General features: G+C 54.8%; 1 protein-coding gene across 1 annotated transcript; it reads left to right on the top strand.

Moving 5' to 3' along the window:
- The first annotated feature begins 6,675 nt into the window (after nt 1-6,675).
- Nucleotides 6,676-20,899, top strand: WDR86 (WD repeat domain 86). Its single transcript, XM_081101684.1, has 7 exons — nt 6,676-6,686; nt 7,298-7,548; nt 11,915-12,056; nt 15,983-16,403; nt 17,038-17,173; nt 19,945-20,048; nt 20,351-20,899. The coding sequence occupies exons 2-7, from the start codon at nt 7,386-7,388 to the stop codon at nt 20,519-20,521; spliced, it is 1,137 nt and encodes a 378-aa protein (XP_080957810.1). The 5' UTR covers nt 6,676-6,686; nt 7,298-7,385; the 3' UTR covers nt 20,522-20,899.
- The last annotated feature ends 2,599 nt before the right edge of the window (nt 20,900-23,498 follow it).

Genomic DNA, 23,498 nt, shown 5'->3' on the forward strand with positions numbered 1-23,498 from the left:
GTTGGGTGAGAATAAATGCTGCTCCCAAGAGAGATGCCTACATGCAGAATACCCGAGGTCTCTGAGGGGACGGCAGGGCTGCGTCATCTCACTTGTCTCGTCCACAGAGAGATGCCCTCAGGGGTGGCGCCCACATTCCTCATCTTACTGCTCAGGGAAAGGCACTCTTCAGGCCTTCGCTCACGGTCTCTCTCTGGGAAATCACAGTGGGGCTGCAGGAAGAAGGACCAGGAGCCTTCGTGCCCCAGGCACAGAGGTGTGGGCCTGCTCCCCTCTCGCCAGGATTCTCTGTCATTTGGCAGACACCCCATGTAGACGGGGATCATGGCGTGCCTGAGGTCTGCTCACTAGCTGAGTTGACTTTGTCTATTTAATCTCTCTGGGCCTCAGTTCCCTCATCAGTAAAAGCAGGAAGATACTCTGCCTCCTGGGTTGTTGCTATGAAAGTTAAAAGTTAGCCCTAGCTGGTTTGGCTCAGTGGATAGAGCCTCGGCCTGAGAACTGAAGGGTCCTGGGTTCCATTCCAGGCAAGGGCACATGCCCGGGTTGAGGGCTTGGTCCGCAGTAGGGGGCCTGCAGGAGGCAGCCGATCAATGATTCTCTCTCATCATTGATGTTTCTATCTCTCTCTTCCTCTCTAAAATCAATAAAAAATATATATTTTAAAAATTTTTAAATAAAGTTAAAAGTTATTATACAATGTGTTGAGCATAGTGCCTGCCTTATAGTTGTTACTTGATTATAGTGAAATAATGTGAAAAATCCAATAGCACAGGAATTTCTGTTTTTGTGTTTTAGGGGAATAATATATACAGAAAGGTTGCACCAGCCTTGTAAACCGTCACTTTCCCATCAGGTAGTGAATACAGAGTCCTGGTTTCCCCTCCCGTGACCTGCCACAGGCAGGATGCTGGTGACAAGTGTGGGTGGTGGCTGCTTCAGGTGATGACTTGCACGGGGAGTTCGTGGAGTTGCCCTGAAACCATAAACCAAGCTGGCTGCTGCCCGCACAGTGGAAAGCCCAGGGGCTTGGGTAGGGCTCTGCCTCAGAAAGGCTGGAAATGGAACGCACGGCAAAGCTTGTTGGTGTCCCCTTCACAGCAAATGGAAGCTCAGTAATTAAGAAGGAATCAAACCCAATCCTCCCCCTTCCTATACAATAAAAGGCTAATATCCAAACTGGCCCCATGGGCAGGAGTTCAACTGACTGCGAGTTAGACATACGCTGACCACCAGGGGGCGGCATAGAACATGGCACAGAACATGGCGGCCTTAGTGGTGCTGGCAGCGGGCAGCAGTGGAGGTGCTGCTGGCCCCATGGGCCCCGACGAGAATGGGACCATGGTGGGACGGTGGAGCAGGTGAGCGGGCAGTGCCAGGCCAAGGTAGGTGTGGGCGGGGGCCCCAATTGCCCCACTGGTCACCCCACAGATTGGCCCTGATCACTGGCCAGGCCTAGGGACCCTACCGTACACGAATTTCGTGCACCGGGCCTCTAGTAGTAGTAGTAATAATAATAATAATAATAATAATAATAATAATAATAATAAAAGGAATCAGACCAGGACCCTGACAGGAGAGCCGGCATCCCTGACAGGAGAGCAGCAACCAGAGGAAGGTCCCCGCAGGCCAGTAAAATGGATGGTGAGGCAGCAGTAACGTGGAGTAGCTTAGCTAAACTCTCGACAGAACATTTGGGCTGTTTCCAGCTTGTGACTCTTGGAAATAAAACTGTTACGAAAATTCATGTGTAAGTCTTCATATGGACATATGCTTTCATTCCTCGGGGGTAAAGAGGAATGGATGAGTCATCCGGTAGGTGTGCTTAACTCTTTAAGAAACTGCCAAACTGCTTCCCAAGTGCTTGTGCCATTTTATAGTCTCATCAGACTTATATGAAAGTTCTAGTGGCCCCATGTTCTTGCCAACAAGAATTCTTGGAACAGTCAGACGTTCATTTTAACCATTCTAATGGGCGTGTCTGATGTGCCAGTGTGGTTTTAATTGGCTTTTCCCTGATGGCGAGTGATGTTGAGATCTTTTTATGTGCTGATCGAGTATCTGTACATCTCCTTTGGGGGAAATGTCTATTCAAATCTTTTGCCCATTTTTAAATTGGGTTATTTGTCTTTTTATTGTTAAGCTGTCAGAGTTCTGTGTTTGTTGTTTTTTTTTTTTTTAAAAAAAGAGTTTTGTGTTTTTTAAAGTATATTCTGGATACAAAACCCTTATTGGAGATGATTTGCAAATACCCTCTCCCATTCTGTGGATTACGTTTCCACTTTGTTGAGAGTGGACTTTGAAACGTAAAAGTTTTTAATTGTGATGAAGTCCAATTTTTCCTCTTACAGTTTGTTTGCTTATGCTTTAGGTGTCATATCTAAGAAATTATTTCCTAATCCAAGGTGATAAAAATTTACACCCATGTTTTCTTCTAAGAGTTGTAGAATTTTAGTTCTTACATTTAGGTCTATGCTCCATTTTGAGTTAATTTTGTATGTGGTGTGAGGTATGGAGTCCAAGTTCATTCTTTGCATGAGCTGTCCAGTTGTCCCAGCACCTTTATTTTTAAAAGATTGTTCTTTATCTCTTTGAATTCTCTTGGCTCCATTGTTGAAAATGAATTGAACACAGATGTATGGGTTTATTTCTGGGCTCTCAATTCTATTCCATTGGTCTATATTTCTATCCTTATGCTATGCATTGGTTGATTTTTGAATGTTAAACTGACCTTGAATTCCTGGGATAAACCTCACTTGGTCATGATATCTTATGGTTTATGTATATTGTTGAATTCAATTGCTAAAGTTTTGTTTAGAATTTTTGCATCCATGCTCTTGATGAATATTGGTGTATTTTTCTTATAATGTCTTTGATTTTGGTATCAGAGTAACACTAGCCTAGTGCAATGAATTGAGAAGTTGTCTCCCCTCTTCAATTTTCTAGAATTTGTGGAGAATTGGTATTATTTCTTCCTTAACAGTTTGGTACAACTCCCCAGTGAAGCCATATGGGCCTTAAATTCTCTTCGTGGAAAGGTTTTAGTTACAAATTCCAATTTAAAAAATAAAAAATAAATAAATAAATAAAAAATAGATACAGGGTTATTCAGAGTATATATTCTTTTTTTTAAAATATATTTTATTGGGTTTTTTTACAGAGAGGAAGGGAGAGAGATAGAGAGTTAGAAACATCGATGAGAGAGAAACATTGATCAGCCACCTCCTGCACACTTCCCACTGGGGATGTGCCCGCAACCAAGGTACATGCCCAGGACCTTTCAGTCCACAGGCTGACGCTCTATCTACTGAGCCAAACCGGCCACGGCCAGAGTATATATTCTTGATGGAGTTTGTGTCTTTTATGTTTTCTGTGCTTGAGTTTAGTGAGTTCCGTGGGTCTGTGGATTTATAATTATCAAATTTGGAAACTTTCAGCTATTATTTCTTCAAATATTTTTTCTGTTCCTTCTTTTCTCCCCTCTTCTTCAAGCACTCTAATTACTCATATATTAGGCTGCTTGAAGTTGTCCCACAGCTCACGGCTGTTCTTTCCTTTTTTAAACATTCCTTTTCCTCTGTTTTTCATTTTGCATAGTTTCTGCTGCTATGTCTTCGAGTTTACTAATATTTTATTTTATTCTGTCATACCCAATCTGCTGTTAATCCCATCCAGGGTGGTTGTTGTTTTCATTTCAGACATTGTTTTCATCTCTAGAAGTCCAGTCGGGATTTTTTGAGATCATCTGTGCATCTACACCTGTGAACATATGGACTACAGTTACAATAATGGGTTTCCTGTCCTTGCTGCACTCCCCTCCACCCCACCTGGGGGTGGACAGTTACCTCTATTTCTCTTCCCACCTGGAGTAGCTTGCTCATTCGGGCAGGTGTTGGCCAGCCCCCAGCTGCGCACAGGAGAGGGGCCGTCTGTCGGTCTCCAGGCTCTCTCCTCTCGGGAGCTCTATCCTGCCATCGTTAGCCACTCTGTTCTTCACAGACACGCAGCTGTCTCTTCAACCCAGGGGGTCAACCGGCTCCCTCTCGGTTCCCTCTGCCTGCTCTCGGGTCTGGAATGCTCTCAGGGCAGTGAGCTGGGCCCCTGGCAGGGCTCACCCATTTTTCTGCTCTCTCTCAGGAATTGCTGTCTTTCATTGCCTCCCATCCATCGCCTTGAAAACTGTTGCTTCATATATTTCATATATTTCGTTTTTTGGTTGTTTCAGGCGGAAGCGGTAGGGTAAATCGAATCCTTATGACTCCATCTTGGCCTGAGATGGAAATCAAAGCTAGTGAATTCTGAAAGTTGTTTAAAACCGCCTTTCTAAAACAAACAACACACACACACACACACAACATACACACACACACACACACACACACCACACACACACACACACACACACACACACACCACAAACCAAAAAAACCACCCCTTTTGTCCAGTTAGCCTCTGACATTTCTCTGAGGCTGCCAGGAAGCGTGTGAGGGGGAGATAAAGTAAAACTTTGGGCGGAGGGAATGTTTACCAGCTGGCTTTCATACTATGTGTCCTTACTGACACAGCCCTGGTCAGACACCCAGGAAAGGCCCACACATTCCAGTCCCATATGCGGGGGTGACCTCAGAGAGCTGTATGCTTGTCCAGACTCCCCACTTCCCTCGGGGCCAGTGTCTGAGCAAAACCTCTCTTGCTCAGAGGGCCTGACTTCTGACTTCTGAGGCCAGCGGCTAGAGGCAGTGGCCAATACAAAGATTTTCTTGGCGTGAGAGGGAGGTTTGATTTTTCAGCCTGCTTCCTTCTTAGTCTTGAACCTGATGGAATGGTCAGTGACCCCATGAAGCAGACTGAGTTTCCTTCTGGGAATGAGGGGATGTAGGGAGTGGGGCTAGCCCAGTGGTCCAGCTCAGCCTAGCCCTGGACCCTCACTCACGGACAAGGGACTCTCTGTGACGTCTAATGCTTGTCCCCTCCCTCTCTGGGCCCTGGCAGCGCTGACCGTGTGGAACACAGCTATCCAGGGTTCTGAGGATATGCGGCCATGTATTATTCTCCCAACAATAACTTTAATTCTCTGATGATTGTCCTCCAAACATTAATAATAGTAGTAATAATATGGGAGCTTCTTGAAGCCTTCTTTTAAAAAATGGCACAGTGTGCTTGTGCATGGTAAAAAAGAAAAATACAGCTCAGGGGAGACTCCCAGGGTCCTCCTGCCTCCTGCGCACGTCCGGTTTCTCAAGAGTCCACCTGTGGACCCGGCTCCGCTTCTGCCCTCCCCTCCCGCCTCCTCTGAACTAACCCACCTCCACCAGCGTCTTTGACTTCAAACCTCCTGTCCCCACCCCCCTCCCGCCTTCCGGGGACCCTCCCTCACCGCCTACAGGGTAGGGTCCTGCTCCTAAAGCTGAGCTGCCAGCTGACTCACAAGTCGGGGGGGCTCCCAACGCCCTGGGGCAGTGGTCGGCGAACTCATTAGTCAACAGAGCCAAATATCAACAGGACAATGATTGAAATTTCTTTTGAGAGCCAAAAATTTTAAACGTAAACTATATAGGTAGGTACATTGTTATTCACTTAATTAGGGTCCTCCTAAGCTGGCCTTTGCTAAAAACGTCCTCAATCTGATTATGTTCGCTGAGGTTGACCCCTTCCAACTCTCCCATCCACACTCATCTTGCATACTTGTTTCGTCTGTCTCCTTTCGTTCATCCTCTATATGTCCAAACCACCTCAACATACCTTTCTCAATCCTCGACACTACATCTTCTTTCCACAATGTTCCCTAAAATTAACTTAATAAACTTTACTTAAAGTTTTGTCTTAGTTAAACTATAGGTACGTTGAATAAAACTTGATACCATCATACTTAATGATATTATTTATTGATAAAATTAAATTCCTTACAATTTACCTTATAATATCCATAAAATTAAATCATGACAATGACTGACAAACACTAATGTGAACAATGGCCTTGCATCTCCTTGGAAAGTTTGGGTAAGTCAGGTCTGTATGCTGTTGCTCGCATGTGATATTTTGTGGAAGAGCCACACTCAAGGGGCCAAAGAGCCGCATGTGGCTCGCGAGCCGCTGTTTGCCGACCACTGCCCTGGGGAACCCCATTATGGATTTTTCCCCAGAGTTTTTTATGGTCAGCCTTTGGGAGAAGTTCCCGTTGTGGTGACGTGGGCCCGCTTTCCAAAGGCACCCGCTCACCAACCTCCACCCCACCCCGAACACAATCACAAATCCCACCGAGGTTCCCCCATGGCTTCTGGAAAGAGCCCCGGCGGTTCCGGAAATCCTCGGACCTGGAGGACCTCCCCTCCCGCCCTCCACCGCCACCCCCCGCGAAGCCGGCGCCGGAACTGCTTTCATAGGAGCCAGAGACCGGCGCTCGGGTGGGGGTTCCTGCGAGAACCCGGGGGACCCTCCGGGGCGGAGCCGAGTGGGCGCGGGGGCAGGGACAGCAGTGGCTGGAGCCCAGCCCCTAGGACCGGGACTGCTCCGGGGAGTGACCCTGACCTCTGCGGGGAGCCCACCCTCCACCGGGGCTCGCCCCCCGCCCCCGCCCCTCCCTCGGCGAGACTCGTTCAGAGTTGGGGTGCACGTGATTTCCCAGCGAGGGCGGCCGAGGGCCCTCTCCGACCGGGGGCCGCTCCCGAGCCCCCGAGCGCCCCCAGGTAGGTCCTAGGCCTGGGAGCGGGAAGAAGCGACCGTCCGGTGGAAGCGCGCAGCCGCCGGCCCCGGCGAGCCCCCGGGCGCGCGCGTCGCTCCACGCGGACTCTCGGTCCTCCTCCCGGTCCCGGTCCCGGTCCCGGTCCCGGCGGGGGCGGCAGAGCGCGGGCGCCCGGGAGAGCGGGAGGCGGCACGTGGAGTCGTCTGCCGGGGCCGGGGCCGGGCCGGGCCGGGCGGGGGGTGGGGGCCGGCGCCGCGCAGGGGGAGGGCCGGTCGGGGGTGGTCTCCGAGGAGGAGCCAGCGGGCTGTATTGTTCCGCGCTCCGCCCGAGCGAGCGCCGCCCGGCCGGGAGGCGTGCGGGACGTGGGCGCTCGGCTTCCCGGTGTCCCCGGCCCGCCGCGCCCCGAGACGCCTTCGCCCCGCGCGCCCGGCCGGAGGGAGGCCGCTCAGGTGGGGGCGGAGGCTCCCGAGGGGCGCGGGGAGGGGGCGCGCTGTGCCGGTGGGGCTGGGACTGCCCCTCGGGGGACGGGGTCCCAAGTGGGCTGCCCGCTGGGTCCGAGTGGGCGGCGCGGGAGCGAGGGTCCCCCTCTTATCCCCGCGCCCCGGGCCCCCGCAGGAGCCTGGAGTCCGGTCCCCGCGATGACCGGGGGACGAAGCCGCCGAGAGCGCGGACGCCCGGGCGCCCCTCCCTAGCGGCCGGCGGGATGGGCGGCGGCGGGTCGGCCCTGAGAGTCTGCGCCGAGCACCGCGGGGGCATCAACTGGCTCAGCCTGAGCCCCGACGGGCAGCGCCTGCTGACGGGCAGCGAGGACGGCACGGCCCGGCTCTGGAGCACCGCGGACGGCCAGTGCTGCGCCCTCCTGCGAGGTAGACGCGCGCGCCTTCCGCTCCCCCGGTTCTGTCCTTCCCATCCTCTTGCCGGCTCAGACCTCGGCTCTTCCACCCACAGACCCTCCCCAAGGCCCGGCCCCACCCATCGCGGGCCCACAACCCGGCCAGCTGAGGACAGCGGGTGGATAGCCAGCTGGGGGGTGTGGGGCGGGGGGCGAGGAGCCCGCTGCAGTGGGGTCAGTGGCCGAGGGGCGCCCTCTGCGGGGCTGTCACTTGTCAACCCGGAGCGTGAAATGTTCCCTTTACAACAGTTAACACAAAGGAATGGCCCCCCCCCTCCCCAGGTGAGCAGCGCCTTCTCTGGCCTCTCACTGGCCGGGGCACCTCTGGCTGGACATCTCCCTCCGGCCGTTCGGGCAGCCTCGGGGCCTGCAAGTGCCCTGGCTCCGCGCCCTGAGCTGCAGTCCCCGCCCGCTGTCACCCCGTGCAGGCAGGGAAACGGAGGCGCGAGGTAAGGAGCAGCGGGGAAGGCAGAGGTGAAATTGGATCACCCCGCCCTGCGCTCTGCCGCCTCCCTTTATCTGCAGTTCAGCTTATTGGAAAGCTGGATGACATAGCAGGGACTGTATAAAAGTTTTCAAATACATGTGGGTTTATATTTGTGTACTTACTCACTGGAAGTGGATATATTTCTTACCTGGGTCCCGGTCACCTCATCTCAGGTCTTGGGCCGGGCCTCCCAGCTCTCTGAACCCTGTGTGTGTGTTGGGGAGGGGAGGGGGTACCTATACAGGGCGGAGGGGAGGGGGAAGGGGGTACCTATACAGGGCGGAGGGGAGGGGGAAGGGGGTACCTATACAGGGCGGAGGGGAGGGGGGAGGGGGTACCTATACAGGGCGGAGGGGAGGGGGAAGGAGGTACCTATACAGGGCGGAGGGGAGGGGGGAGGGGGTACCTATACAGGGCGGAGGGGAGGGGGCAGGGGGTACCTATACAGGGCGGAGGGGAGGGGGCAGGGGGTACCTATACAGGGCGGAGGGGAGGGGGCAGGGGGTACCTACACAGGGCGGAGGGGAGGGGGCAGGGGGTACCTATACAGGGCGGAGGGGAGGGGGCAGGGGGTACCTATACAGGGCGGAGGGGAGGGGGCAGGGGGTACCTATACAGGGCGGAGGGGAGGGGGGAGGGGGTACCTATACAGGGCGGAGGGGAGGGGGAAGGGGTACCTATACAGGGCGGAGGGGAGGGGGAAGGGGGTACCTATACAGGGCGGAGGGGAGGGGGAAGGGGGTACCTATACAGGGCGGAGGGGAGGGGGGAGGGGTACCTATACAGGGCGGAGGGGAGGGGGAAGGGGGTACCTATACAGGGTGGAGGGGAGGGGGGAGGGGGTACCTATACAGGGCGGAGGGGAGGGGGAAGGGGGTACCTATACAGGGCGGAGGGGAGGGGGAAGGGGTACCTATACAGGGCGAGAAGCTGCAGAGAGCAGGCTGGAGAAGAGTTTCTGGAGGGACAGACAGAAGACCCGCAGGGATAGCACAGGGCAAGGGGGCACCACTTCATGCCCTCTCCAGCCCATCTGGACCCAGCGCTGTGTCCATCGTGGACTCCATGTACAGGAGGGGCACTTTGAACTCAGCCAGTCTCAGGGTGTAAGGACAGGGGGGCCGGTGTGGGGAGCGATATAGGGTTAAGCCTCGGACTGACCTGTTGCTCCCCACAGGCCGGGAGGGCCCAGGACCTTGGCAGGAGCCCCTGAGCCTCAGCATGTTCTTTTGAACATAATAACTGTGCCTTATCTGCACTCTTCATCCCTTCGAAAATATTTTTAGTTTGGCTTTTTTGCTTATTCTGCATAATTCCAACAGCTCCATGCCAAGGCGCTGTGGTCCCTGGAGACAGGATGGGCCATCCCTCCTCCATGCCCTCTCTCCCCCTTGCTCTCCCTCACCCTTCCCCAGGATGGGGGGAGGCATTGCTCCCCTGCTGGCCCTAAAGGCCTTGGGGGCAGTTGAGCCCTGTCTCTGGTCTATAGATCAGGGGTCAGGGATGCACTCTGCAGCTCACAGGGCCCTCTGCTGGGAGGCTCTGAGCCAGGACTCAGTTGGCTTGTGTTTTCAGATTCACGGTGGGTGCCTGGCTCACAGAGGAAGGGGCTTGTCCACTGGGGAGCCTTGGCCACTGCAGGGAGCCCCAGCCAGCCCAGGGCCAGGTCCCCAGAAGACAGGGTCAGTCTGGCCCCGCTTAAGAAATGAGGGTGTTTGGTTTTTTCAGAATATTTTTTAATTGATTTCAGAGGGGGAGGGAGAGAGAGAAACATCAGTGATGAAAGAGAATCATTGATCCGTTGCCTTCTGCGAGCCCGCAACCACTGGCCAGGAATCGAACCATGACCTCCTGGTTCATAGGTCAATGTTCAACCACTGAGCCACACCAGCCAGGCAAGATGAGGTTTTTTTACATTGAAAAACTTCTTTTCGTTATCACCTCTTAAGTTTTTGTTTGTGTGTTCTATTTTTATTGATTCGTAATCAGTGTTTATATTCTTTTTTTCCTTTTTACTTCCGTGTGTCAAAAAAGCAGTCCTGAAGCTCATGGTCTTCAGCATCCCTGGTTTCAGGTGTCCCGGGGCACTAACATTTCTCAGTGTTTTTCTTGCCCTAATTGACTTGGCCTTCCTGTGAGATGGAAGGAAACAGATTGAATGGGGATGATGCCCCCCCAGGAGCGTGTCTGGGCGGCCTGGGTTCGTCTGCACTGTGTTAGCCTGCGTTAGTCCGCACTCGGTCGGTAGGTGGAGGACTGCTGGGCGTGAGTGAGCCTGTGTGTGGCCAGCTCGGTGGCACCTCCCTGCCTTCAGGGCACCCGGCTGCCCTCCCCTCACAGTGCTGAGCCCTCCCACGGACAGCTCTGGTCTCAGGGAAGGTTTGTTGATAATCTTAAACTATCTTATAAACTCTTTGGGTTTGGCCAAAAGCAGGGCTGTGTTTTGCCAAACAAACTTTGCCCTCGACTTTTAAACTAACATGTTTTTAAGGGAAACATAATCTGCAGTTTCTTCAAGTGTTTATTTAATTCGCACAAACGTTGTTTTCCTAGAGGCCTGATCTAGGCTATCCAAGAAGACAGAAATTTTTCTTTTTAAAAAAATTTTAAAAATTGATTTGAGAGAGGGAGAGAAAAGGGGGAAAGAGAGAGAGAAACATTGATTTGTTGTTCCACTTATTTATGCATTCATTGGTTGATTCTTTTTTTTAATCTTCACCCGAGGATATGTTTATTGATTTTTTTAGGGGCAGGGGGAGAGAAACATCAATGTGAGAAACATCGATTGGTTATCTTTCCACCAAGGTTCGAACCTGCAACCTTAGCATTTCAGGACTACGCTCTAACCAACTGAGCTACCTGGCCAGGGCTCTGCCTCCTTTTTTTAAAAAAATCTTTTTTGTTAATCCTCATCTAAGGATTTTTTTTTCTTTTTTGTTAATCCTCAGGTGAGGATATTTTTTCCAGTGATTATTTTAGAGAGTGGGAGGGGGGCGAAAAAGGAGAGAGAGAGAGCTAGGAATACCGATGTGAAAGAGACACATTGATTGGTTGCCTCCCGCACGTGCCCGGCCGGAACCAGGGATCGAACCTGAAACCCAGTATGTGCCCTTCACCGGAATAGAACCTGTGACCCTCTGGTGTGCAGGCTGACACTCTAACCACTGATCATACCAGTCAGGGCTCTGCCTCCTTACGAGGACACCTGTGGTTGCATTCATTTAGGGCTCATGCTGATAATCTCTACAACTCAAGAGCCTTCACTTAATTACATCTGCAGATGTGCCTTTTTCCGAGCAAAGTAACATTTCTAGGTTCCAGGAATTAGGACTCAATATTCTGCCTACCGTCGTGTTTCTCCCCGAGCGTGAAAGCAGCTGACACCTAGCAGCTCAGTCTGCACAGCAGCCCTGTGAGCAGGCGCTGCCCGCTCCCTGTGTCAGATGAGGAGACCAAGGCACAGGGAGGCGAGATGACTTGCCAGCGGCCAGTCGGTAGTAGCTCAGGGCGCTAGCGCAGCGTTGGGGCGTTGAAGACCATGCCCCTGGTCTCTGTGCTTCCTGCCTCCGCATCACTGAGTTACAGAGTGTGTGGGGTGACTGAGTGAATAGTTTGCAGACCGAAAGACGATGATGAAGAGGAGGGAACCGAAGGATTGGGGGGGGGGCAGGGTGAGTGTCCCCTGAGTTGCTCCTGGCGCCCCACAGACTCCCCCAGACTTAGTTTTTCATTTAAAGGGCTAGTCACTTCTGGGCTGGTCTCAGACACGCCTGCCCCGCGCCGCCCCAAGCGCTCTTCCTAGAGGAAAAGCAGACGCCGCGTGCCCCAGGCTCACCTCTGCCCTCGCCCGCAGGACACGAGAGCTACGTGACCTTCTGCCAGCTGGAGAACGAGGCTGCCTTCACCTGCAGCGCCGACCGCACCGTCAGGAAGTGGGACGTGCTGACCGGGCAGTGCCTGCAGGTGTTCCGAGGACACACGTCCACTGTGAACAGGTCAGCACGGCCGCCCGGGCTGACGGGCGGTGCGGACTCGGCCTCTCACCTTACCTGGCGGGGCCCCAGGGGACAGAGGGGTCGCCCTGAGGCCGCTGCCCCGGAGGAACGTAGCTTCTGTGGGGAAGCGCCTGTGGGCACGCAGGTGGGTCCCCAGGAGCACAGAGCCATGGGAAGCTCAGGACAGAAGTGTCCCCAGGTGTGACAAGTGCCCACTACCCAGGGCTGCAGGTGGGGGTTTGGGAGGTGGAGGTGGGGAACACATTGACTTGGCTGCATACTGCCCCCTGCTGGGCACAGGGAAAGGCATCTGGAGGCCACAACTCCTAGGGTGGAACAGATTCCAGAGGAAATGGCTTAATTGGTACCCGATGGTGGGCCAGGGACTTGGTGGAGCAGCCAATGGGGATGGCTCTGAAGATGAAGCCAGGGTATTTTTAAACCTCTCCTTTCCGTGTTGCACTTGAAACTGTTCTCCTCCCTCTACCCTCACCCCCCGCCTTGGTTTGAGCTTTCCCTTATTGGATTTGGGTCTGAGCTGAGCCATGAAATTCCTTTGCTGATCAGATCAATTTAACATTATTTATGTAACTGTGGCCATCGGCCATCGCAGGCTCCTGAGGGACTGCCCGGATCAGCAGGAGCCTGGCCCCGCCCTCGGCCTTCCCGATGCTTTACTGACAGGAGGCCACCTGCCTGGGCGGTAAATAAGGAGAGACCCAGTGCAGGCAGTGGTTTGAGGGGACAGAGGCGGGCGGGGCTGGGCTGGCGGACTAGGATATTCCCAGCCAGGAGAGACGCTGCCAGCACGGGCTTTACTCACACCTGGGTTGGGTGGGACCTGAGTTGTTAATGGTCAAGTGCCCAGAAATGGCCAGACTGACCATTAACTGACCAAGTTCCAGCGGCCTGCAGTCGGAATGGTGCACCCACAGGGCAGGAACTCAACAACACCCCTAAGTAGAAAGACAGTAAAGAGCTGTGTTGGCACACCACACACACGTACACATGTTCACACACACACACAGACACACACACACACACACACACACACACACGATGGTTCAGAGTGGGGAAGGCAGGCCCCGGCCCCCGCCCACCTTCCAGCAGCCCCGCTTTTGTCCCCTACTCTTAGCTGGAGCAGGCCAGGCCGGAGGCCTGGGAGGCCAGGGCCAAGCAGACAGGTGGTAGCAAACGGGTAGAATCGGGGCTCGGGCCTCACAGCTCTGCTGGCCTCTCCCAGGGCTCTAGCTTCTCCCTCCCTCCCTCCCTCCCTCCCTCCCTCCCTCCCTCCCTTTCTTTCTCACTCTTTTATGTATTTTTTTTAAAATATATTTTAATGATTTTTCACAGAGAGGAAGGGAGAGGGATAGAGAGCTAGAAACATTGATGAGAGAGAAACATCGATCAGCTGCCTCCTGCACACTCCCCACTGGGGATGTGCCCGCAACCCAGGTACATGCCCTTGACCGGAATCGAACCCGGGACCCTGAGTCCGCAGACTGACGCTCTATCCACTGAGCCAAACCGGCCAGGGCTTATGTATTTTTTTAAACATATTTTTATTGATTTTGGAGAAGAAGGGAGAGAGAGAGACACTGGGGATCGAGCCCACAACCCGGGTATGTGTGTTCTGACCGGGAATCGAACCGTGACCTTCTTGTTCATAGATCGACGCTCAACCACTGAGCCATGCTGGGTGGGCTCTTTCTTTCTTTGGAGAGAGAGAGAGGGGGAGAGAGACATCAGTTCGTTCCGCACTCATTGGCTGGTTCTTGTATGTGCCCTGACGGGGTCAGACCCCCCGCCTCGGTGTGTCGGGATGACACTGACTAACTGAGCCACCCAGCCAGGTCCCAGCACTCTCTCTCTTGAGAAAAATTTGTGACTGAGGAAAAGTGTGGGAAAGGGGAGTCTCCTTTTGTGAGGCGTGAGTGGTTGGAAGTGCTGACAGGTGGGAGAAGGCCACACCTCAGGTGACCAGCTTGCTCTCAGGTTGGGCCTGGAAACTATCAGCTGCTTTTTATTGGTTTCAAAGAGGAAGGGAGAGGGAGAGAGAGAGAAACATCAATGATGAGAATCGTTGATCGGCTGCCTCCTGCACACCCGCTAGTGAGGGTTGAGCCCGCAACCTGGGCATGTGCCCTTGACCGGAATCGAACCTGGGACCCTTCAGTCCACAAGCAGACGCTCTAGTCACTGAGCCAAACCGGCCAGTGCACACACTACTTTTGAGCAGTAGATCTGGGAAGACATTTGCATTATTAACTGTGCTTGCAAATGTGTGACCCCTGAGGTGAGGACGTGGAATTCACTTCCTCCCGTGTTTTCAGAGCTGGGCCAGGTGTGTGAGCTTCTGGGGGCACCCACCAGGCCTGGCGTCTCTGCTCTCTCATGCCAGGCCGCACCCGGCAGCCTGCAGGCCCCCAGAACGTCACCCATGGTGCTATGTGACAGCAGGTCGTCACTTTCCTTTAGAAATACACACGTCGTGGAAACCACATCTACCAGGGCAGGAGCTGTTTCAGTGAGTCTGTTTCCTTAGTTACCTGCAGGAGGTGAACCTTGCAGGATGCGAGGTCTGGGTGCGGTGCAGGCAGGTCTGTTCCCTCGCGTGGTCCATCTCTCCTCCCGCCGCGCCAGCCTCCAGGACGGAGGGAGCGCCAGGTGTCCCTAACCTGACCCCTCTGTCCCCACACCGAGGACGCGGCCTTATTCCAGCCTTGGCCTCTGCCCTTTGTGGTCTGTGCTCCTCGGGGCTCAGCCTCCTCAACACGGGCCCTTTGAAGTCACAGCCAGTGTTCTATACTAAAGACAAATGTGTATTTTTCTGGGAAGACAGCCTTAGCATTTATCAAAAGGAGAAAAAGATTCACGAGTTTTTACTGTTGAGCGGCCTTTCTTCCTGCATTGGGGGCGGGGTGGGGGGCGGGGGGAGGTGGCCAGACCCTCTCTGCTCCTCTCACCCAGAATTCCCTGGGGCCCTTGGCTGGAATGTTGTCAGCAGACGTCGGCCCAAATGACATTTGGCTGTGCGAACTGACAGCAGATGCCATGCCCACTCCCACTCCCACCCCACCGAGACTTGTCTGATTGTGTCTCCCGTGGCCCTGACTACAGAAGTCACTCGTGGGCTGATCTGGCACTGGCTCTGTGAGAGTGACACAGAGGCCTTTCAGAAAACACGCATAACTCCCAGCTTCCCCAAGGCTCTACCATCCTGATGCCCCGCCCAGCCCCTGAGTCTGACCTGTCCTTAGGGTGACCAGTGTGTCCCCCTTTGCCCGGATCTTTCCTGGTTTTTAAACTGCAAGTCCCATGTTCCCGCAGCCTTTCAGTTCGGGGCAAACCCGGAGGGTGGGCCTCCCCACCTGCCCTCCCCACGCCGGCTTCCGTAACTGTAACGAGCGGCTGCTGTGGTCCACGCGTTGGGCGGGATGGAAGCATCGGAGCTTGGCCCTGCTGCGGGGAAGGTCTGAGTGGACCACGGCCCAGCACGTGGTGGGGATTCTGGGCAGCGTCTTAGAGAAGGGGTCTTCAGCTGAACCCCGGGGGTGACTGGCCACCGGGTGGAGAGGGGTGTCTCCAGCCACAGTGCAGAGGCAGCCGGCCCCTGGCCCGGGCAGGTGTCCATGCCGGTGGTGGGGTTATGATGGCAGTGACCAGGACGCCTTCAGTCTGGGCTTTGTTCTGTGGGTGATGGCCTCTGCCTGGGCCCCTGTGACTTCTGGGGTGTTCTCCTGACCCCCTCACAGTCCCCCCTGAAGCAGGAGCCTGGGGTACTCCAGCCCAGGACTTTCTCTGGGAGCATTTCCTGCTTCCCATTGCCTGGGCTCAGTGAACATGGAGGACCTGCCAAAGGGACCCTGGGACAGCCTGCCGGGCAGCCCTGTGGGCCAACCCCTGGCCTCTCCCTCTGCCACCAGGATCCTGGTCACCAACAACCAGCTCTTCAGCAGCTCCTATGACCGGACAGCTCGCGCCTGGAGTGTGGACAAGGGGCAGGTGTCCCGGGAGTTCCGGGGCCACCGCAACTGCGTGCTGACTCTCGCCTACTCCGCCCCCTGGGACCTGCCCGGGGCTCCCTTCGAGGAGGAGGCTGTGGCCGGGGGGCTGCTGGTAACAGGCAGCACGGATGGCACGGCCAAGGTGTGGCAGGTGGCTAGTGGCTGCTGCCACCAGACGCTACGGGGCCACACGGGTGCCGTGCTGTGCCTTGTGCTGGACACGCCCAGCCACACGGCCTTCACGGGCAGCACGGACACCACCATCCGCGCCTGGGACATCCTGAGTGGGGAGCAGCTGCGGGTGTTCCGGGAGCACCAGGGCTCTGTCATCTGTCTGGAGGTGAGATCGCCGCCCCCTCTGTCTGTGCTGCCCTGCCCCAGTGTACAGTCGGCTGGGCCTTCGTGACAAAGTGCCACAGGTCGGGGAGGGGTGGGGTGAAACAGCAGAGCTCGGTGTCTCAGTTCTAGAGGCTGGAAGTCCAAGATCAAGGTGTCTGCAGGGCTGGTTTCTCCTGAGGCCGGTCCCTCCGGCCACACATGGCCTTCCCTCTGTGTCCACATTTCCTCTACCTAGAAGGACACCAGTTCTACTGGGTTAGGCAGGAATCACCCCATCGGCACCTGGCAGAAGTAGTCTCTATGCCGGGGAATGTTGGGGGTCCTTGCTCTTACCAGTATGGTGCTGGCACGGTCCTTAGCTTCCATGAAGCTGCTGAGGAGCAGTGAGTGACTTGGCCAAGGGCGAGTAACAGTGAAGACCTGAGCCGGGTCTGCCTGCCTGCCCAGCCCCACTCTCCCAGGGAAGCGAGGAGGAGCAGGGAGGTCCTGGGTGCCGGAGCCGGTGGTCAGGTGGAACCCACAGATGGGCGTTTCTGGTTCGTGCACTTTCTCCACTGAGCCCAGCACATCCCCTCCCCTTCCACTCGGAGAGGCTGGGAGGGCCTCTGAGCCGCAGTACCCACATCCCTCCTCAGCTCGTGAACCAGCATGTGTACTCGGGCAGCGCCGACAGGACCGTCAAGTGCTGGCTGGCGGACACGGGGGAGTGTGTGCGCACGTTCCCAGCCCACAGACACAGCGTGAGCGCCCTCAAGTACCATGCGGGCACCTGTAAGTGACTCTCCCTGCACCACCCCACCTGCCCAGCCCACCTTGTTCTGCCTGCCCCCTACTCCGCTCCCCCAAATCCTCCCTGCTCAGCACCTCTGCTTCTCTACTTCAGGACTAATGGGCAGCTGTCATTCAGGACGGCAGCACCCAAGAGCTGTGGCCAGGCCACCTCCATTCACATGTTCCTCCAGCGTTACCTACAAAGCAAGCCCAGAAAGGGGGTGGGGACTCCCCTAACTTTACCCACCAGAACATGCAGCCACCTGGATGCTCAGAGGTCCTAGGGCAAGAGCACGTCTCAAGGACACATTCTAATTCCCAGTGAGACAGCGACACCGTTACTCCCGCCAGCGTGAGGGCCACGTGGGTTTGGCTTCACTTGGCGTTTAGGTTTGCGTACAGATGAGAGAAAACGCAGAGAGCAGTGGTTTAAATGAGATGGTGGTTTATTTTTCTCTCAGAAGAATTTTAGGGACTCTCAGTTATCAGGCACCCAGATTCCTTCTGTCACGTTGCTTCACCACACATACTTCCTATCGTTAAGGGGCTGATGGTCCAAGATAGCGGCTGGAGCTCTGATTTGTGCAGGAAGAAGAGGGAAGGGCAAAAGGATGTGTCTCTAGCTGATAAGGCCCCTTTAAAGCTCTTCCCTGGAAGGGCCACCCAAAGACTTTCCCCTGGATCTCAGACCACTGCCTGCAGGGGCGGCTGAAGAAGGAAACCTCTTCTCTGGGGACGTAGGTCCCAGGAGGAGCCAGGATTGTTTTGTGAAGGAAGAAGGGCAAATGGCTTACTCGGTGAGCAGCAAGCTGTTTATCCCCCAGGCTCACATAGCCACACAGCTGGGCTTTGCGGGCTCTGTCCAGTTGGCTGTGTGTTTACACCCCAGGCACCAAGAAGGCAGACACTGTTCCAGGGAAGCGAGCCCCAACCTCATCACATCTGCATGGCAGGGGGCGCCCAGGTTCCTGAGCACTGCTCCCAAAGTGATGCCCAATGCTCTGTGTTGCCATCAGCCTCCCTCCCCCCATGTGTGTGCGTGGACACCCCCCCCCCCCCGCGCGCGCACGCGCGCGCACACACACACACACACACAGCACTGAGCCTGCTTGTCATCTTCCTAGCACTGGAGTGAGGGAGCAGACGGGTGGAGGAAGAGTACAGTGGGAAACTCACACTGACTTCACAGCATACGTGACAGATGAAGACGGAATGTGAATCTGAAAATAGCGCCTGAGATGCCCCCGGGATTTAGGTGTCTGACACAAATTGTTTTTTTCTTCTTCCTATATCCAAACCTTTAGGTGTGATTGTGTCTCAGCTCCCAAGTCGGGACACTTAGAAAGGCTCTAACTTAAAAAGACTGTCGCCTAGAGCACCTCCCCTTGGCAGCAGCCGGGATGGAAGCTGCCACTATTGGATCCCAGGGACCCTCTCTGTTGTTGCCAGTTGTGAAGGAACTTGGTCTTTCCAACAGGCTGTGGGATGATTAGACTTAATTCCTGACCCTGATCCCCCCCATGGGATGCACAGCGACCAGGCTGGGTTGGTGGGGGAGGGACGGCAGGAGAGGAGCCGAAAAACCCAAAAAGGAAACTGCCCATCGAGGGCCACCTTGACGGGTAGCTTTAGCAGAAAGGCTGGAACACAGGAAGTGGGTAAGAAAGGGAGCCCTGGGGTGGCTTGCTGTGACCTGCTCAGGCTGCAGGTGGGTGTAGCGGATGCTGTGGGTACTGTGTTCAGGGGTGCTTCTTGCCGCAGCACCTAAGGTCCTCAGCCCGCATGTGTGTTCCTGTGAGGGGCGGGGCAGCGGAGAGCTGGATTGACACCCACCAGAGAGGCCCTCAGCCAATGACTAATGAGAATTGCTGGGTAGGTGGCCCAGCATCCTTGCCCTCGGGTGGGACAACTCTGACACGTGGTCTGCACTTTCTCCCAGGGGCTCATTAGTGCACCTGTATGGTGTCCATCCGTGTTTCTCTCCCACTTCCTGGAACGCCTGCCAGATGAACTATTGGCACTGAACTCCTAGTGTTGGGGTGTGCTCCTGGGACACCCCGGGCTAGACCATACGTGAACCAGAGGGTCCGTGTTCTCAGCGAGGTTCCTGACCCTCAGAATCGCCTAGAGCTGGTTAGAAGTGCAGGTCCCCAGGCCCCTAAGTCAGAAATGCAGGGGCGCCCAGCGGTCTGTGCTTAAGCCCAGCAGGTGATTCTAATGACCCTGGGCTTTGAGGACTCCAAGTTCTAAGAAGCCGGCTTATGCTTGCAAGAGGTTGGGCAGGGCACGCTGCTGCCCCCGGGCCTGCGCTGGGAGGCGGAGGTCATTAGTGCGGGAGGAGCATCTCTGGCTGGTGCTTGCCCCATGGCCGCGCAGGGAAGGGGAGGCTCCCGAGTCGCGCCTCCGAGCTGCGGGAACACGGAGCAGATGAGACCAGTTTCACCAATGGCTTCCACCAAACGCCTGAGAGGGAACCCGGCCCAGGCGGTGCTGGGAGCGATGGGGGCCCCTGGACGGGCAGCGCAGGACGGCGGGAGCCCAGGGAAGAAGCCTCTCCCGGCCCCAGGGTCCCCGAGGCGGGCAGGTGGTCAGATAGTGAAGGTGCTGCGTCCGTCTGTCCGGGGGCTTCCGCTAGGCCCCACGGGACCTAGGACGTCCTGTGAGGCGGGCGGACGGGCCCCCAGGCGATGGGGCCTGCCCTGCCCCCTGCCCCGCGCGTGTGGAGGTGGAAGGGCTGTCGGGCAGGTGCCCAGTGGCGCGTGTGTCCACAGTGTTCACGGGCAGCGGGGACGCCCGCGCGCGCGCCTTCGACGCCGAATCCGGAGCGCTCCAGAGGGTGTTCCGCGGCCACGCCTTCATCATCAACTGCATCCAGGTAGGCGCCCCCCCCCCGCACCCCGCATCCCCGGGGCGTGTCTACGCCCGCCTGCCTGGAGGGGGGCGGGAAGGAGCTCGCGCCCCGCGCCCCACAGGCGGACCTCCCCAAGGCCGAGGTCCTCGGGCTGGCAGGCCCGTCCTCGGCTTCGGTAGCGGATGTGCAGGATGCCCGGCCTGCAGTGGCTGCGGTCGAGCCGGGTCTGTGCGTGGTTGATCCGTAACTGCGGGACCGATGCGGGGACCTACCGGGGCGGGAGCGGCGGCCGGCTCCTCCCAGCGCCGCGCGCGTCCCGCCCGCAGGTGCACGGCCAGGTGCTGTACACCGCCTCCCACGACGGCGCGCTGCGCCTCTGGGACGTGCGCGGCCTCCCCCGCGCGCCGCCGCCGCGCCCCGCCGCCCCGCCGCGCAGCCTCTCCCGCCTCTTCAGCAACAAGGTGGGCTGCGCCGCCGCGCCCTTGCAGCCGGCCTGAGCCCGCGCCACCCGCCACCCACGGACCCACCGAGACCCACAGAGGGAGCGCGCCCGTCCCCCCTGGTGTCCGGAGGGCACAAGGTGGCGGTTTTGCCTCTCCCTTGTGTTCGTGGACGTTTGAAGCTCTCCCTGTCCGCTGCGAGCCGGCCCACAGGACACTGCTCGCCTGCGGGGATACCTGCCCGCCGCCTCCACCCCAGGCCCCGCACAGCGGCCTGCTCCAGACCCTCCACGGTCTCCGGTCCCCAGAAGCCTAGCCTTTCCTGCTGAGAGGAAACCGATGTTTCTTCCAAAAGCCCTGAGCCACAGATTATTTTTGCAAATTGTTTGTCCTGAGGACACTGGTCAAGAACCAAAATAAATGTCCTTCAAAGTGCGCTGGATTCTCTGACTGATGTGGCTCGGTTGGTTGGGCATCATCCATGCACCAAATGGTTGCTGGCTCAATTCCTGATCAGGGCACATGTCTGGGTTGAGGGCAGGATCCCTGGTAGGGGGCGTGTGAGAGGCAACAGAATTTTTTAAAATATATTTTTATTGATTTCAGAGAGGAAGGGAGGGAGAGAAACATCAATGATGAGAGAATCACTGATTGGCTGCCTCCTGCACATCCCCTACTGGGAATCAGCCCAACCAGAGTCAAACCAGGGACCCTTCAGTCCGCAGGCCAATGTTAGGGCAGCGTAGATGTTTCTCTCCCTTTCCCTTCCTCTCCTTAAAAGTCAACTTAAAAAAAAAAATAGTGCTGTGGAATTCCTTTTGTTCTGTAAATTGAGTCTCAACGCCTGGGGCCTCATACACCTGCTCCTCCCAGTGGGTGAAACGTGGGGCTGTGGCTGTGGAAGAGTCAGGGAGCAAGGGACCAGCTCTTTAGTGGGGACCCACCAACCCTGCTTTGGAGCTCCCATTTCCGCATGAATCAGGGAGTGTCTCTTCTCTCAGTGTGGGACAGTAGCCCCCTGGCCATGCACAGGAGCCAGCTCTGTCCTGTGTGGTGAGGTGGGACACAGCCATAGGAGCAGCTGTAGTAGTACTAGCCAAGAGGTGCTTCATGGGAAGTGGGGCTCAGACTCTGGAGAGGCTGGGAGGGGAGCCGCCCCCAGCAGCCCCTCTCATTATCAGGAGCTGGTACAGCTTTCTACATCCACATTGCCCTGTATGCCAGGCCCTGGCTGGCCCCTGGTGCAGGAAGACAAGAAGGTGCAGTAGAGAAACAACATTTGACACTGTCCTGCACCAGAGATTGAGAGGTGTAGCCGTTCTACCTAATACATAGTCACAAACCCAAACAGGCAGCCAAAATGGGGAGACAAAAAAACAACAAAAAACCCTCCCAAATAAAAGAACAAGATAATTCTCCAGAAGAGATAAATGAAATGGAGATAAATTTATCTGATACAGAGTTTAGAATAATGATAGTAAAGATGCTCAACAGCATGAGAAAAGTTATAGTAACTATGAAAAAAAGAACAGTTGGAAATAAAGAATGACACAGCACTAACAAAGAACACATTGGAAAGAAAACACAGCAGATTAAGGGAAACTGAGGATCAAATCAGTGAATTAGAACAGCAGTCGCCAACAGGTGGCCCGTGGACCACTGGTGGTCTGTGAGGTCCGAGAGGTAGGCAACCGCTGAATTAGGAGAAAGGGTAGAAAAAATCACTCACTCAGAGAACCAAAAGAAGAGACAATTAAACAGAAGGACAGCGTAAGGAAGCTGTGGGACAACATGACACATAACATCTGCATAGATGTGCCAGAAGGGGAAGAAAGGACGCAAAGGATAGAGAACAAGTTTGAAGAAATGATGGCAGAGCCCTGGCTGGTCTGGCTCAGTGGATTGAGCGTCGGCCTGTGACTGAAGGATCCTGGGTTCGATTCTGGTCAAGGGCACATGCCCGGGTTGCAGGCTCGATCCTCAGTGGGGGGCGTGCAGGAGGCAGCCAATCAATGATTCTCTCTCATCATTGATGTTTCTCTCTCCCTTTCCCTTCCTCTCTGAAATCAATAAAAATATATTTAAGAAAAAAAGAGAAAAAAGAAATCATGTCAGAAAACTTCCCTAAGCTGGTGAAGGAAAAAGTCACACAAGTTCAAGAGACAAATAGAATCCCAAGTAAAGAGAACTCAAACAGGCCCATGCCCAGACACATCATAATTAAAATGCATAAAACTAAAGACAAAGAGAGAATCTTAAAGACAGCAAGAGAAAAGCAATTTGTTACCTACAAAGGAGCTCCCGTAAGGGCTGACACCTGATTACTCATCAGAAACTCTACAGGCCAGAAGGGAATGGCATGATGTACTCAAGGTGATGGAAAGCAAGGATCTGAAACCAAGATTACTATATCCAATAAGGCTATCATTCAAAAGAGACGGTGAAATAAAGAGCTTCCCAGACCAAATAAAAAAAGGACTAAATGAGTTCATCACCACCAAGCAAGCATTACAAGAAATGCTAACGGGACTGCTGTAATGAGAAGAAATAGAGAAACCTAGGCATACAGAGTTAAAGTGACAATAAGTACCTATCAATAATAACCTTAAGTATAAATGGATTAAATGCTACAATCAAAAGACATAGAGTAGCTGAATGGATACAAAAACACGACCCAAATATATGTTATCTACAATAGACCCACCTCAGAACAAAAGACAAACAGGATGAGAGTGAAGGGCTGAAAATTTTTTTTCCATGCAAATGGAAACAGAAAAAAAAAAAAAAAGCTGGGGTAGCAATACTCATATTTGACAAAATAGACTTCAAAATGAAGGCCATCACAAGAGACAACAACGTTCACTACATAATCCTAAAGGGATCAATTCTGCAAGAGATTAACCCTGGTAAACATATATGCACCCAATTTGGAGTACCTAAATATATAAAAAACTTTTAGAGAACTTTAAAGGAGAGATCAATAACAATACAATCATGATAGGGGACTTTTACACCCTGCTGACTTCACTGGATA

This window comes from Myotis nattereri (assembly GCF_964212035.1).
Source record: "Myotis nattereri genome assembly, chromosome: 11".
Taxonomy (NCBI): Eukaryota; Metazoa; Chordata; class Mammalia; order Chiroptera; family Vespertilionidae; genus Myotis; species Myotis nattereri.

Coding starts and splice junctions, on each gene's coding strand:
- WDR86 (XM_081101684.1), top strand. CDS start 7,386: ATGGGCGGCGGCGGGTCGGCCCTGAGAGTCTGCGCCGAGCACCGCGGG. Junction 17,174..19,944: donor CAAGTACCATGCGGGCACCT/GTAAGTGACTCT, acceptor GTGTGTCCACAG/TGTTCACGGGCAGCGGGGAC. Junction 20,049..20,350: donor TCATCATCAACTGCATCCAG/GTAGGCGCCCCC, acceptor TCCCGCCCGCAG/GTGCACGGCCAGGTGCTGTA.